Source organism: Mya arenaria, chromosome 13, assembly GCF_026914265.1.
Source record: "Mya arenaria isolate MELC-2E11 chromosome 13, ASM2691426v1".
Lineage (NCBI taxonomy): Eukaryota > Metazoa > Mollusca > Bivalvia > Myida > Myidae > Mya > Mya arenaria.
In genome coordinates, this window is record NC_069134.1 from 25855492 (window position 1) to 25871780 (window position 16289).

The 16289-nt window shown below is 34.2% G+C and overlaps 1 protein-coding gene across 2 annotated transcripts; it reads right to left on the reverse strand.

Annotated features, from left to right (window-relative positions):
• Positions 1-6860: 6860 nt before the first annotated feature.
• Positions 6861-13172, reverse strand: LOC128213052 (uncharacterized). Of its 2 annotated transcripts, none has more exons than XM_052918534.1 (6): positions 13025-13172; positions 10926-11281; positions 10655-10737; positions 10247-10386; positions 7631-7796; positions 6861-7105 (listed from the first exon to the last, which is right to left on the reverse strand). In XM_052918534.1, the coding sequence occupies exons 1-6, from the start codon at positions 13070-13072 to the stop codon at positions 7089-7091; spliced, it is 810 nt and encodes a 269-aa protein (XP_052774494.1). In that variant the 5' UTR covers positions 13073-13172; the 3' UTR covers positions 6861-7088. The 2 variants fall into 2 exon arrangements, with proteins under 2 accessions (XP_052774494.1, XP_052774495.1); XM_052918535.1 differs by lacking the exon at positions 13025-13172 and adding an exon at positions 12260-12433.
• Positions 13173-16289: the final 3117 nt, after the last annotated feature.

The following is a 16289-nucleotide window of genomic DNA, read 5'->3' on the forward strand; positions in this document are numbered from 1 at the left end:
TGTTAATGATATCTGTTTGTATTTGCATCAAACCGGAACGCTAAATAACCAGCACAACCAAAGCTAACTATAAATACAACTAATTCAATGGTAGTGTTATGCTGTAAAATTTCGAGTACTTTTGTGTAATGAAGTTTTACGAAATGTCATTTATACTTTTCATGTTTCATAATTTTAGAATATTTTGTCTGTTAGAAACACATTCCTGGTGCTTAAAGTGAATTTTGATAATAGCCAAATGGTTTCATGACATTTATTACTCTATTCAAACATAGTTGTCAAACTTTATATTATAGTATACACAGCGTATAGCATTTTTATTATCAATTAGTCTGTGGAATTATTTTTCTTGACAACCTATCACTACGTCTAAAGATTGTTGCGAAACTTTAGATTGTAATATAAACAGAATGCCCGGCTTAACTGATAATTGAGATTAAGTCAGACAATGACATTTTTAGGGTCCAGCCCCTAGTGTCCCCTGCGTCTGGATTAATTGTCTCAATTTCATTGGCCATGTATTGGCATGACTTTTTGTAACATCCTTTGTCATTGGATGATGATAGTTTTGGCAATTCTCTAAAAAGTTGTGTCTTTCCTCGCTCGAGTCACTTTTACTGTTGACTTCGAAGTGTTTCATCTCATAATAAAACGAGGAAATAGACACATTTCTTGATCCTTTTTAGATCTCGGGAAGGAGTCATTAAGAGTCGTCCAAGTGGCACAAAAGTAAGGTAAGGCCCAATTCTGACACGTACAGAAATAATGATAAGTGCAGGACGATTCAAGCAGTTACTTTAGCCAAAACCTTTCATTTTTATGTTATTTTCTCATATTTGATCAGGTTCCTTTAAGATGTTTAACTTAGTAAAAAATGATCTTAACACAAAAGCGTCTTTTTAACTAATAATGTGAAACATTACTTATTTTAAAAATAAAACCAGTGCTTGTGTTTTGACGCATGAGAGAACTTTGATACGACCTAGATGCAGCAAATAGAAGTGGCCTCCCTTCGACATATAACGGATTTATCGTGTAAGATAGTATGCATGATACTCGTTGATATAAAACTTGTAATTGGATAAGCAATGTTTTAGGGTTTGATGAAAAGTTTGCACTCGATTATAGTTCAACGTAGGCATACCATACCAAGAAATAAGTTTTTTTTTCTTACATATTCCAAAAAACGCTCTTTTACGCATCGTGGAATTTTCCAATACCCCTACCATAAAGGGCCTACATATATATGTACGTCTCACTATTTGTGTGATATAATTGCTTATCGTAAACAATGAACTGAGAAGCAATAATAAAAATAAATTAAACGAAAATCAAACACTATCTCGAAGTGAAATTGATAGTTTATACAATATGGTATTCTGAATTCCAGTTTAAAGTTAAGTTGTGTTTCGGATTCATAGAAGTTTGTTGTTTTTTTTCTGAACCACAAGTGACATTGAAACCACAAAATTGCTATTTCAAATTGGGATTTTGTGAGCTTAATGATACAAACTGTAACGGTCGGTTTCATTTTCTTTCTTAACATTTTCCGTTATACATTATGGCATGGCACAAAAGTAGAAAAAGAATATCATGTTTTTATATAAATACAGACTAATTTATAGGGCATATTGTGCGATATTGGTCGCCAGAAAAGCGTCCTATTGTAATATCTTACTATAACATTTATTAAAAGAATTGATTGATTGATTTCAGGTTTTAACTCACTCTTCGTAGTATTTATATTCGAATATACATGTATCGTTTACTTTTCATTCACGGAATATAATACTTGTGTATGCTTATAAAAACAATTTGTTTAAAATAAGAAAAACTTGTTGTTAAGCAACACGAGAGAAGTAATGACATTCTTTTTAAAATTTGCATATTCTTGATTTAGGTACCTAAAGTATCAAAGTTGCATTGACGTGCTTAAATATTGAGGATCAATATGCTATCACCGAACGAATAAATATTAGGTTATTCAAATCCATGTAGTGCACTGTATTTATCAAGTTTTCCATAACTTATGGAGAAAAAATATATTTATCATATAGATATTTTGCTTTCTTGATATTTTGGTGTGTAATTACATCTTTTCAAACGATATGATGGACCTACCTATTCCAGAAATTATTTCATTACATGGCGGGACTACACAACACAGGTTGCGGGAAAAGCTTGGCTGAGTCCCCGTAGCATGCTTGTCAACAAGGATAACGCAATGTTCCCCGACAAACCTTTCAATTCCAAATCGTATAGACAGTGACAGGAGAGAGGCAAGCGACTAGAGGTGGCAGTTTTAGTATGCAATTATGAACAATTATGTTTTTTTCCTAACAAGTTTGGTAACTTAAAACTCAAAATAACCGGTATTATATTTATATGACAACGGTCAGTAATGACAGTAAAAATATCCTTTATTTCGATACATATAGAACGACTATCTTTTAGGAAAGGGACACGATTAATCTGTTTTCATTTCACTGATGCTCTCGAACGCCAACATCCGACTAGAGCTATCGTAACACCATTATTAACAAGTAAGCTTTCTGGCTTTGGTTGCGATTTCTCTTATAGCATTAAATAACTGCAATTGGCCATATCAGCATAAACAATGATACGAACTAATGGAAACCGGTTGTTAATACTTTCACATCAGATGGAACATTCTTTACACCAAACTGCCAAGACATCATGGTCAGCGATGACCCTAGCAAGTACCTGATGCTCTACATCTGCTACGACCCAACGAAATCCATGAACGGCAAGAGCATGGATGTCTTTGCACTACTCTTGATTCCGGTTACTCCAAGTATTACTCATGGGTGATTATGAAAATGATTCAATCCCCTAGCCAAACTCTCAAAAATCAATTTTACAAAGCAGGTCAAATTATATCCATACAAGTAATGCTTGATTACTAAATGTATTGTTGCCCGATTATAGCTATTGGATTTATTATTAATACATGATTTATATTTTTACAGTTTATTTTAAAGCTGCACTCTCACACATTTACCGTTTTGACAACATTTGATTTTTTTGTGTTGGAACGAACCAATGTTTAAATATCAGCAATCCAGTGATATGATACTGCTGACAAAAGGTCAGACCGCAGATGTTCATATTTTCGTTCGAAAATTAATGTTTTATGGCTAAAAGCGTCACTAACGGTTTAAGAAAAATGCATAAAAAATCAATTTTTGAACTTAAATATGAAAATCTGCGATCTGATTTTTGTCAGCAGTCTTAAATCACTGGCGTCCATGCATTTTCGCATACATTGGCTCGTCCATAGACAAAAATAAAAAAAGTTGTCAAAACGTTTAATCTGTGAGAGTGCAGCTCTAATTAAACGAATATATGTTCCATTGAATGTGTGTATGTATGTATGAGTTAGCATTGTTACGATCATTTGAAATATATTGATATTGTAAATCAAATAACCAATGTCTTGTATCTGATTTTGGCGCTAGTGTATGATTTGGTTCTGAATTCATCAGCTGCTAGCACCTAATATTTTGACTGATAAAGGCATACAGTTTTTACTATATCAAGTACGACAGGACAAACACAGCTTATAAAAAGTCCGGAATACGATGATAGAAGATAACCAGTATAGGCGGGCTTGAATCTTTAAGTGCCAATACACAGGAAAACCTCGAGGCGAAGGAACAAACAACTCATATGTAAGAATACGTTTTTATATCTGAAAGGCAACTTTATGAAAAAGAGAGAAAAAATGTAACAGAACAGTACTAGTAGCAGACAACAATTATGTGGCACACACCAATCTATACTCTGGCGAAGCACATTGTCAAAATATTCCATTAACTATGTTTACACAATGAGTTTACGAGAAAATACGAGCTCGTAACTGTTCCATTTCCTGTGTTAATGGTTGTTTTACACTTTTCAAAGGAACTTGATTTTAACTGCGGTCAACAAAGTTGTTTGTAGCAGGTCCGGACATCTCAGACATCATCTTCTCGAAGAAGGATGTGACGTTCAGCAGACACTGGTATTGTTTGTAAAAGAAGACTGACAAACAAGGCATATCAATAGTAATAATAAACACATTGCATGATTATTTTATCCAACATGGAATAAAGGTATCGCTCAAGTCGTTAGACCCCTTTGAAGGCAACCAGCTGATTGCAATATTTCACCTTTTATAATAAAGGTGATTTTGTTTAAAATGCTGCATGTGCTTGATGAATTCATACCAATATATTGCACTTTTCATCGTTGTTTAATACCGCCTTATTAGTAGTAAGTACTATTGGTAGTATAAGTAATAAGTAGTGTAGATAATATTCTCAAGCGAAAAGCAGAACATAGTATTTATCCATATCTCTTGTTCATCCGCTTTGACATTTCGCTATCAAATGAAGGTGATTGATTGTTCGGTGGCGGTGTAACTTTTGTTGAAACCGGTGAACATATACATGGTTACCTCGGTCCAATATATAAATTTCATACCTTTTTCCTTTAGAGGAACAAAACGTTGCCGTGATTATATGCAATCATTAAAGTTTCATGTTTAGAAATATGTCATCAAACTTGACACAATTTGTTCAGTTTAATCGAGATACAAATATAATATGCTTTTAGCTAGAACAAAACACATTTTGGACGCTAATGCAAAAGCTGCTTAAGGATTTGTCAATGGGCGAACAACGCGTACCTCATTATCCTTGGCTTCTCAATGCGTGTTAAGTTGTCTTCAAAATTAAACGAAATGTTTAACTTAATTTGTTTTGACTAGAACCTAGAATTGATTTACATCAGCCTTCAAATTTAAGTTTTAATAGTACATCTGTTTGTTTTGACACTGTTTTTTTTTGTCATTGGATATAAAACAAGTTGTTTATCTGTTCATTATTTACAATTTCTTTTTTATTTGTTAATGAACAAAAGATAGTAACGCATTTCTACCAAACGAGTATTGGGCCTATATATTGTATTACTGAAGGTTGTTAAACTAACAAAGAACGAGAATATATTTTTACATATTATATCAAACCTTAACATTATGTACCGATCGTTGAATAAAAATGGACGCTACCAACCACCATATACGCACACTTTTACTCAAAAGAGATTTACTTGTATATCCAAAACGATATGGCTAAATCAAATTACAGCTTCGATTGTGACATGTAGTAGTATTGAAAATGTATTCTCTTATTTCAAACCAGGAATACCTTGCTACAACTTTGAAAATGGTCTATCTCTCGAAATCAGTTACTGCAGAAATAAGTATCATTTTAACAGATTTTATACTGATTTTCAGTGAAATTAAACGTAACGATTGATAAGTTCATTGTTCTAGATGATTATAAAGGGTAAGATCTCGTGGAATAGCTGATCGTTCAATTCATGGGCGGCAATTTGTTAAAATAATCATTATCTGAATGAGTTTTTGACTGTAAGTAGTATTGTAAATTTTGAGAATAAGCTTGTAGGTAGCTTTGTTAATTGAGTTATTGTTCTTATCTAAAGATTATTGGAATCAGATCTATGGAAATGTCTATGTTTGAAAACCGGAAGTAAATAGATAGCGTAGAAACAAGCTCGTCAATATACATGTTAAGCTGCACTGGGAATTCGATCTTTCAACGTCAATGGTGTATCTTGTCACTTTGTCGTTTGTTGTTGCCTCATTGGAATCCAGCAATGAACGTTGATGGGTCGAAATGGTATCAGCATAGGTAGCTTGTTGAATTTCATGGATCGCTTATTAATTATTACGATAGTGAAGGTGTGTTATGAAAGACGCTTACTACTAAAGTCACTCATTGACGTAGTTTGTTTACCGATATGTGTTGGTGTAGTGTACTAGACAGGGACATAATGCATCGAGCTGTGTTGTTTAATTGTGTGGTGTAGTAATGATAAGCCTAATTAGAAGAAGTATAAAAATGGATATCAGAATTTGAAATCTGCTTTGCAATAATGTATGATATAAGAGTAGTGGTTTTTACGAGTTATGGCAAGTTGTGGTTAATTTGAGTTGACTGTAGGAAAAGTGTATAAAGGATTCAACGTGCTTGTATGACTGATTATAGCTGAAGGGATACAGTTCGCAATTACCAATTATGTAAATTTAGTAAATCTAGCCTGTTTGTTTGCTTAGGTTTATGTAAGGGGATATCATCGGATCGTTTTGCAAAATTTGTTAAGTCCTATAAGTCGCTCAATCCAGGAGAGGGCATAAGAAACCTCCTTCAGGAAGAGAGTGTCTTAAATTCGTCACCAATGAGGCTAGGAGTTCTCCCAGCGAACAACGGTTACATTTACATTATAGCCCTATAATAAATTTAGTTGAATGATCGAAATCGTTTAAACCACACCATTTCGTCTGAAATCTTAAACAAATAAAAATTATAAATGTGAATCGAGTCATGCGCAAAATTTGCATATACATGTCGTTCATTGTCGTTTAACCGATTATCTTTTCCATAAAAATAATTCATTGTGGCTTAAAATTTGAACATTGAACAAAACAGTTTAATTAATTTTGATTTTTTCTCCCAAAGCGTTTAATAATGAAGTTTTGCTCCTATTTTTCTTCTGCTCCACATATTAAAATGTTTAAATTGTCTTGAACGTAATTGTAATGCCGACCAATGTTATTTGATCAATATATGCAAGCGCTTTTCGATTATTTGTTTGAGTACAAAAACTGTTGGTATTCGGAACATAAATGCATTAATAAAAAGGATAAATGTTAATAATACACTTTCAAAACTATGCGCTGGGGAGGTGTGTCCATCGGGTATCAATGCGGATATTTGCAAACCTTTACTAGATACCGTTTTTATATGACAATCTGACACTGAAATCAACAAATATTCTCATTATATTGTCTTTTATTTACTTGTTTGTTTGATGTTGATGTTCTGTTGGTCATTATCATATTATATTTTGACCTTCGTTGAATGTTCCTATAGCGTTAATGCACAATGAATATTAAAACATTCAAAAACAATACAAACAAAATGCAACATTTGTTACAACTGGCCTCCAGTAAACCCAAACTATGAATTCATTCATTGCTGAGCCCAGGTTGTCTTTCATCCTCACAATTTGGGGCACTCTGAAATAAATGAAGGTGTAACACCTTAAGCAAATGATTTCAATAGGAAATAAAACACAAGCTATGATTTCTCTGAAAATTAAGTTTTTGTCAAGACATGGAATTATCGCGTTTAGTGTACATTTAAAACATAGTGACAGGAAATGATCAGTTGCAGTTCTATTTAATACATTAAAAGACATTCAAAGGGTAAACTCGGCTGGAAATATACATGCCATGTTTGTTTTTTTAAACCAGGCCTTTCATTAGAAGTCCTACATTTCGCATACCCTTATAAATAGCTTACGTAATGTACATTGTTATAAGGGTACACCAATATTTTTATGGTTGCACCCTCAATTTATGAACGCACTTCATCCACATATATTGTTACAGCCAATGCATATGGGCACATCTCGAATACGGGATTTCGGACACTTCTTACACAGTTATAATCTAAGTATCGTTGATATGACAGTCTTAAATGGTTTAATATGCAAGTTACTTGAATATCTTTATAATTGGGACGGATATAGAAATGTTCACCAGTTCCTCTCCATGCCCACTCCCAGCCGAGGTCGTCCTCAATGACAAATGGCTCTCCGATGGACCGAATAGACTTCTTCTCAATTTTCGACCAGTCAGTGTTGGTGAGATCAATGTCACCGTCACGATTCCCGTCCATATCCATGTCCACTCTCGGTCTGGGGTCCTTTTGATAAAACAATTACAGCTTAGACCACACCAAATTGATATCTCGTTCCGCGGATTTACCGCTCCTATTTTTTTGAAAATGTAAAAAAATATATATATATATTTTTTGTGCGCCCGCACCTCCATTTTGATTGCCAAGCAGATTTTTTCAGGTAATAATTTATTAAAAGGCTAAAAATAATCAAGTATAATTTTTCTACGCCAGTTTTCGTGTTTTTGTAAAGGGAAGTTACCGATGCGTAGTGTTTTTATACTGTATATCGATCGGTTTAGCATGGGTTTCAATAAATTCAATCAAAATGGCCGCTTCCGGTATAAACAATGTGGCTCGAAGTTTGTAAATTAAATCTTATTTTTGATAATAAATATGTTTTGAGCATGCTTGAAGTCATTGTTCATCGTCTCATGCACTAAACGATCATTATTTAAAGCAATCATTATGCAATAGAGACTGGTAGCGATTATATTGCGTAATTAGTGACTAGTTTTGAATGGAAATCGAAATGATCAACTTAGTACTATTTTATTCAAGTCATAATACAAGGGACCAAAATTTTACCTCGTTACGACGATGCTGAAGATGTCACAGGTCAACTTAACTGGAACATGAGTCATTGTTTGGTCCAAATTGATGTATCAAGCTCATTTTTTATCAAATTCTGACAAAGCAACAGTTTTGAATAAATATCTTTTCACAAAATGTGACAAATAGCGATATAAACACTGGTCGGGATATACCTCAACATAAGTAAGCCTAAGTTTATCACCTTATATTTTGTTTTTATTTGCAACATAATCCGGGATTGTAATGCACTTGTCAATTGTAACCACTGCCCCGCCCACCCCTCGCCCTTGTTCCAGAGGTATACCAGGGACAGCAGAGGCAATGGGCTGTGTTTTTTACCTTTCAGGTGGCCCCGAAGTGCCTAGTGAATGTGGTTTTGTTTTCATATTGAAAATAGTCGGGAATGGGCCTCACATAGGTATTCGGGGTTGCGGGGCCATTTGGCAGGGATTTTACTAGCAGTGTGTACCTGCAGGTCGGGTATTTTACTCGGGTTTTGAGAGACAAGAAGTCAAAGTCCCCGCTATTCCACACTTGGGGGGGGGGGGGAGAGCATATATAATTGGCTGGTGCATAAACAACATCTAAATAACCAAAAAAGGTACTCTGAAAATACCCTTGTTCTTTTTGTTTTAATAAGCACCTGTCATTGCATTTCCTGTGATAATAAAAACAAAATTTGTTCTATGTTATATGGAGTCTGATGTTTGATGATGCCAGTGTGTAAGTGATCATTTTTTTACAAATTCAAAATCAATCCTTTCTGTCTAAATACAGTTGCATATTATGTTAAACTGATTCAGGTAGATTTATATAAGTCGTTTCAAACTTTTTACTTAAAGCAGGGTTATTTATTATTATGAATGATCGTCATATTAAAGTACGTTTTAATTATATAAGAAGTTAGATTTATCCATATAATGTTTGTACTAAACACGGATGAATAAATAGTATGTATTCCTAATATTTTTTTTCGCTCGCTCGTTCCATTTTTTTTTGGCAAATATCCGAGGAACTAAACATTAATTTGGTGTGGCCTTACGTCCAGTATGAACTTAAGTATGTTACCTACACAAAGAGCGGAGCTAATGGGTCAACCTAGTGCGAACCACAAATAATTTAGGGTTTATTTAGGCGATCTACAGAAAAGGGAGCGAGCGCAACGAGGCCAAAGATTGAGAAAGCTCGTAACCATTTTCAGTTAATCGCCAAAAGTGTTATTAAATGAGTGTCGGACAATAGTAAAATGTCGCGGCAATGTTAATATTTTATACAAGCAAATAAAATGTATTGATATTTGTGCAAAATGAAAAAACACTGAAACATGAACATTTATAAAACCTGCGTAATATAATTCGTCTAAAAACCAACAAAAAATTTATATTAAGGTTTTAACTTGCTACTTGCGGATAAGTACTACTACGATTGCTACCCAAAATCTGCATAACACACTTATGCATGTATGCACATTTATTTATTTTGATGTCCTGCGTTCTGAATTTTGCCAAAGTTTGACACTTCCATAGCCCGTATCAAGGGGGGTCAGCCTCCTTACTAACGCCAAATGTACTCATATACACGACGCTGACATTTGTTTAATTAAGCGGATTATTTCATATTGTTTTATTAATGGTGTTTGACTTGATTTTCTTTTCGTTCTTAATGTACACTCACGTAAGTGTGAATGCCATAATTATTAAATATAATTATAGTGAATGAAATTCGTTTGGTTAACCTGTCTTGTAACAGGGAACCCAAAGTATGGCATAGAATGACGGGTGTGGTTTGCTCAGCTATACAAATATTGATGGCTTAGAAAGATAAATATTTATATTTTACAGCCAATTTTGTCCAGTATCCGAGTAAATAACAGGAATGCTTACCGGAATCATGAGCAGTACAAACACCTTCGGGCACTTGCCAGCTACCACCTCCGTGATATCGTAGCAGATGTGGAAGATCAGGTACTTGCTAGGGTCATTACTAACCAAGGTGTCCACGCGGTTTGAGATCACCCCCGATACTGATTCATTAACAATATCTAAATGTTGCTGTCATCTGATGCAGGACTACATCATATTTAATTATACTTATTCGACGGCATTGCATTATGAATATCAGTAAAATATATTAAATATATAGCTTATCTTATGTTCCTCAAACTGTTATGGTAATGCAATGATATAATATATATTTAATATGTTTTGTTTTTATATTATTTTTATAAATTGAGAACATAAAAACGTCCAGATCTAAACAGCCACAAATATGTTTGAAAATTGAGAGCGAACCTATTTGCGCCATGATTGCTTTTGTTGGATGTGTACGTTCAAAGTCACTAGTGAGATTTAAACAGGAGGAATCAGCTGGCTGCCTGAAAGGTGATTGTAATCTTTGTTACATTCAGCTAAAGAAAGACTAGAGCATGAGAATATAGATAGTAATCAGGGTGTGTATAGGTGTTTTAATGTAGTATTCAATAAGAATGAAACAATGGCCATCGAGTCTTAATGTTTTGTTTACCAAACACTAAAAGATTCATACGTAAAAACTGTTTCATACCAAAGTGTGGCATCTCTAGTCGCTTGCCGCTCTCCAGTCACTGTCCATGTTATCTTTGACCCATATGGCGTAACAGGGAAGAGGTCTCTGTAGCCATTGATGTTATAGATAGCCAACCACGTTTTCCCTACCACGTGTGTTGCAAAGTCCTGCCATGTCATCACACAATCCGGGCTCGGTTGAGGAACACCTAATTGACCATCGGGCAGAATGTTGTTGTTCGGTCCTCCTAAGCGTGCCTTCTGGGAGGTGCTACCAGAAATTTCCTTTCGAAATTGAGAGTGTCTTCCATTTGCCTCCACGGAAGCCAGAAACACCATCAGGGTCAAATATAGTATTCGTCGCATTGCTTTTCCCTTTATTTATAATTCAGTATTAATACAACATCTTAACAAGAATACTCTTCAACTTCAGGAGTAAATAATAACTGTAATTGTTAAATGGGTAATCAGATAATTTAAAATTTAGCAACATGCTGTTTTGCATAACGCACACTACATGAATTATTGCTGTTTTAAGAATTGTTTTATTGATTTCTTTATTTTTAACATGAGATAACAACAATTTCTTACTAATTTCTGATGAATTGTACTAGTTTTTTGCAATTAATCTTTGCAATGTGTTTAACAGACCTAATTGTTTTATTGATCAAAACCTAACCACATTCTATTTTTGGCAGCCTATTGCTATTTATCACTCATCCTTTCAATTTCGTTCTTACTTTCCTGCCATTGAATCAAATTTGTTAGCTTACCGTTTAAATAATTAATGAATGGAAACTACTAATCGTGTGCATCAAGATTATGCAAAATAGTGTGTTCATTGCAATTAAAAAAGCTCTAAAGAAACCTAAGGAAAATAAAATAAATGGAAACATCTTCTTGGGGCAAACATTGGTAAGTTTGATAAGCGGAATGAAATTGTTTCACTATGTACCATTTTACAATAACAACTTTTTAGTACAAATATATAAATAAAATAATGAGGACAAACAAATACTTGTCTCAATGCAAACTCACAGATTTAAACGTATGCTAATTATTTTTTTAATATACAGAAACCATGGGACACATTTAAATCCAGTCAAATAAATTATTCGATTCTATGAATATCCTTATTTGCGTTAAACAATAAAAAGTTTCGATTCCCTGCAAAGATCAACCTCTTATTAATTTCTTAATAGTGTTCATGCTCATATACTTAATGAAGCTTCCAGATTTTATTGCTAACTTTCCATTGGTCCACGATACTAAATCGAACATGAAATTGCATTACAGAAGGATAAGTTGACAGTCCATGAACAAAAATGACAACTATTAAAAGAGAAAACACACCTTAGTAACACCGTCAAGAATAGTCGTGTTGTTTTTGTTTTACGTTTCACTACATTATTTTATGTTTTAAATAGAAATAAAGTATATTCGATCATCCTGTTGAAATAGGTTTTTGTTTTTGCCTGCTTTGTTTTAGTCCACAACTGCTGAACGTAAAAATGTTGATGTGTTTTAGTACACCAGTTACAACTTCTTAGCATTACATAATAGTACTTAATGTTCACACATTATAAATTGCATCATGTATTGTGGTATAATTAACTATAAAAATACGCAGATACAACGCACACCATGATCGCCCATCTATTTATCATTCCAAGGCATACTCCTTTATCCAAGTGTGACATTTAACTTCTTGTAAACAACCTCTTATGGATCATTTATAAATTTAAACCTTTCATATCGTATAGAAATTACATTGATCGTTAACAGCTTCAAGAAATCAAGGTTTGCCGTTTAAAGTTATTGACACCGTTATGCTACCATCATTGCACTTCCTTTATTATGAAATCATTTATGAAATGTGAACATTTCCTGTTTACATTTAGGGAAGGCAAAGCAACAAAACAACCCGTGTTGTCATTCCAAAATATATATTTACTTCGGCAATAAAACGTTATGTTAATGTAATGAATCAAATAGATATTTTATATATTTAAATCTTATTTTAAAGAAAAAGTTTGATGAGTCGCACAGACAAGTTGAGTCCTAAATAGTAAGTAACGAAACAGTATATTTAAACAAGCACAAATAATATTCACCTACCAGATGCATGTTATCCCTCCTAGTCAAGCACACTAAATGTTTGCGCATTGATTCAAATCATGTCTTGTTCCTAGGCCGTAGGCGTACACAGGATGTCGTTTTCAACACTAAATCAATATGTAACTGTACGTATATGTTCGTGAACGTGAAATTACACTTAAAACTCACAAAATAGGATCTCAGCACCCACTTATAGGCACCAAGTTTTAACTTCTTAAACCAATGTGTGTATATATAATATAGACAATCCAATGCATTATATGATTAAACATTTCTATTGTAGAGGAAATTTCGTCGCCTAAAGTATGCTGCTACAGTGAGTTACAGTTTGTCCTACTCGGCCAATGTCTTTCTAATATAATGCGCCATTGTCATAATTTGTAGAAAATATACTTTTTTTCCTGTATGTAGCCTATGTAAAGAAAATAAAATTATTGCAGGACTATACGTACACGTGCTAGTTGCATCATCAAGTTTTATTTACAGTGCAGAGACAGTCACTATATTAAGTCACTCTTGTAACTCAGCTAAATTCAAAATATAAAACATAACTCATACCTAATTTAAGTGCCAAACAAAGTTTTCAATTTATATATAACTGTTCTTCAGGAAGTAGTACTGGGTGATTTGAAGTACTCAGTCATGGTTTTAACCAAGGAAAGATACCGATTAACTTTAATTTCGCATTATTTTTTTTACATGGAAAATTGAAATCTACACACACTGAGATTTAAACCCCTTACTCGTATTTGAAGAAAATGTTGACCGTATGGTGATTAGTACTTTTTGCAAATAGACCTTTGTAGAAGCTGTTTTATTTGCATTAGATTAATAAATTCATTATCTTATTGCACTACTTTTCCACTTTTTAATACAAACTTTCCTGGCTTATCCCTCGCTGCACGACTGTTTTTAGCACAGTTCAATTGTTAATGTTGTCAGAGTAAATTATCAACATTGGAACTTTACTTATGGGTTCAATTTATAACGGGGTCATTATTTTATGATGTTTTGGGAGATGGCATCGGAAACCGATATTGAGAGTATCTTTCATTCTTCATGGTGTCAGTCAAAAGCAACACTAAGGCCACAAAGGCTCAAGGTGAAGCCCGTGGTACCAGTAACGCCATATTAGGCAACTCTTGCATTAATTTTGTAAAATTGGAAGTCACCATCAACGCCATATAAGGCAACTGCTGCATTAAATTTGCTCAATTGGAAGCCAGAGGAAACACCAACGCCATATAAGACAACTGTCGCAGTAATTTTGCTCAAGTGGAACCCAGAAGCACTACCAAGACCAAAAAGCGTAACCGCCGCATTGAATTTGTTCAGGTGGAAGCCAGAGGTACCACCAAGACTTAAATGAGTAACCACCACATTGATTTCGCTCAAATGGAAGCCAGAGGCACCACCAAGAACAAAAAGAGTAATCGCCGCATTTAGTTGCTCAAGTGAAACCCAGAGGCACCACCAAGACCGAAAAGAATAACCGCCGCATTGATTTTTGTTCACGTCGAAGCTAGACGTAACACCAAGACCAAAAAGAGTAACCGCCTGATTGTTGTGTTCAAGAAGAAGCCCCAGATACAACCTGCAAAGCCAAAAAGAGCAACCGCCGCATTGATTTTGTTCAAGTGGAAGCCAAAGGCACAACCAAGGCCAAAAAGAGCAACCGCCGCATTTATTTTGTTCAAGTGGAAGCCAGAGGCACAACCAAGGCCAAAAAGAACAACCGCCGCATTGATTTTGTTCAAGTTGAAGCCAGAGGAACCACAAAGACCAAAACGAGTAACCGCAGGATTGTTTTTGTTCAAATGGAAGCCAGAGGCACTACCAAGGCCAAAAAGAATAACCGCCGCATTGATTTTGTTCGAGTGGAAGCCCCCGGCACTACAAAGGCCAAAAAGAGCCACTGTCGCATAAATGCATAAAAACTCCACAAATAAAGCTAGTATTTAATTATATTTATATGATTGCTAAGGACAGTTAAACAACATAAAAAACGCAGTGTTATCAATATGCTAAGTTGACAACAATTAAGGGATTCACTTCTTAGTGATTCCAATTGTAATAACCATGCCAGGTTAAAATATAGTTATGATAGAAATAAAGTTATAAATAATATAGTTAATTTGTCGTTATATAATCCTTATTCAAAATTAATGAAACATATGCATGTATCAATACTTATTATGGGTTTAAAAGCCCTAAGAAGGTCAGTGTAGTCACAGAAAAAGTCACTGGAGCTGGGAGGGGAGGGCAGTTCAAAACAGTCACTTGCCTGCTTGTAATACTAAAGTTTTATTTCCAAGGCTTTTACAGACAAGCCGATCGACTAACTTTCAAAATCATACACGGTCGACATACCAGATAATGTCATAATTGCATATTAAAACTGATTTAATTAAAAAATCTACGAACATTTTGGAAATTAATGCAATTCCAGTTGAAAAAAAAATGAACAACAAGGCAATTTATAAATTGCAAATACACTACAATCATATAACATATGTTCTTTGTAATAAAATACTGAAAAGTAAAGTTTAAAAGGTAGTATTACAGTATAAAATGGTGTAGGTTTTTTGTATTGATTTTAATGTATACTTTAAATTATTAAGATGCATCCTGTGCTTTAGGTGGAAAGTGTCTACGAAAACTACACACACGTATGTGGTTAGATCAGACCATACTCTCTTCGCCAATCGTTATATTTACATGTGTATAGTATAAAACACCAATTTATTTAGGTTTGAGAGTGCATGGTATGTCTATGGTCCAACAAAAAATTATGAAACTGTTGGAAATGTACATTTTAAAACGATATGCATGTTATGAAAAAATAAAAATAAAGTTACAAATCTCCTTCAAAAATTGACGTTTTAAAATAAAATATCCGTATTTGAGTTTGAAAGGACGTACTCTTTGAAACGATTTATCACATCAGTAACATCTTGAAATATAGACATGTGTGTGTGTGTGTGTGTGTGTGTGTGTGTGCGTGCGTGCGTGCGTGCGTGCGTGCGTGTGTGCGAGGGATGCGATTTTCGTGTGTCCGTGCGTGCGTGCATATGTTTGTGACGAAACTTTAATTGTTGGACCCCGCTGCGCATATTACATTTATTTCATGTGTCTATTATACAATGCTTGATCTCCCAGTTTCGATTGTAACATATTGGATGTAAAATACTTCTCACTAAAGATTCATCTTGCAAAGCAGTTTGACTTATTATGCAGCATCGATTTTTAAGTTTCGGTTATACAA

What these genes read in the sequence shown, in the direction of transcription:
- LOC128213052 (XM_052918534.1), bottom strand. Translation starts at nt 13,072, where the DNA reads ATGCGCAAACATTTAGTGTGCTTGACTAGGAGGGATAACATGCATCTG. An exon ending in GGAGGGATAACATGCATCTG is followed by an intron (nt 11,282 to 13,024) that starts GTAGGTGAATAT and finishes TTATAAATAAAG; the next exon opens with GGAAAAGCAATGCGACGAAT. An exon ending in TTGTACTGCTCATGATTCCG is followed by an intron (nt 7,797 to 10,246) that starts GTAAGCATTCCT and finishes TTTTATCAAAAG; the next exon opens with GACCCCAGACCGAGAGTGGA.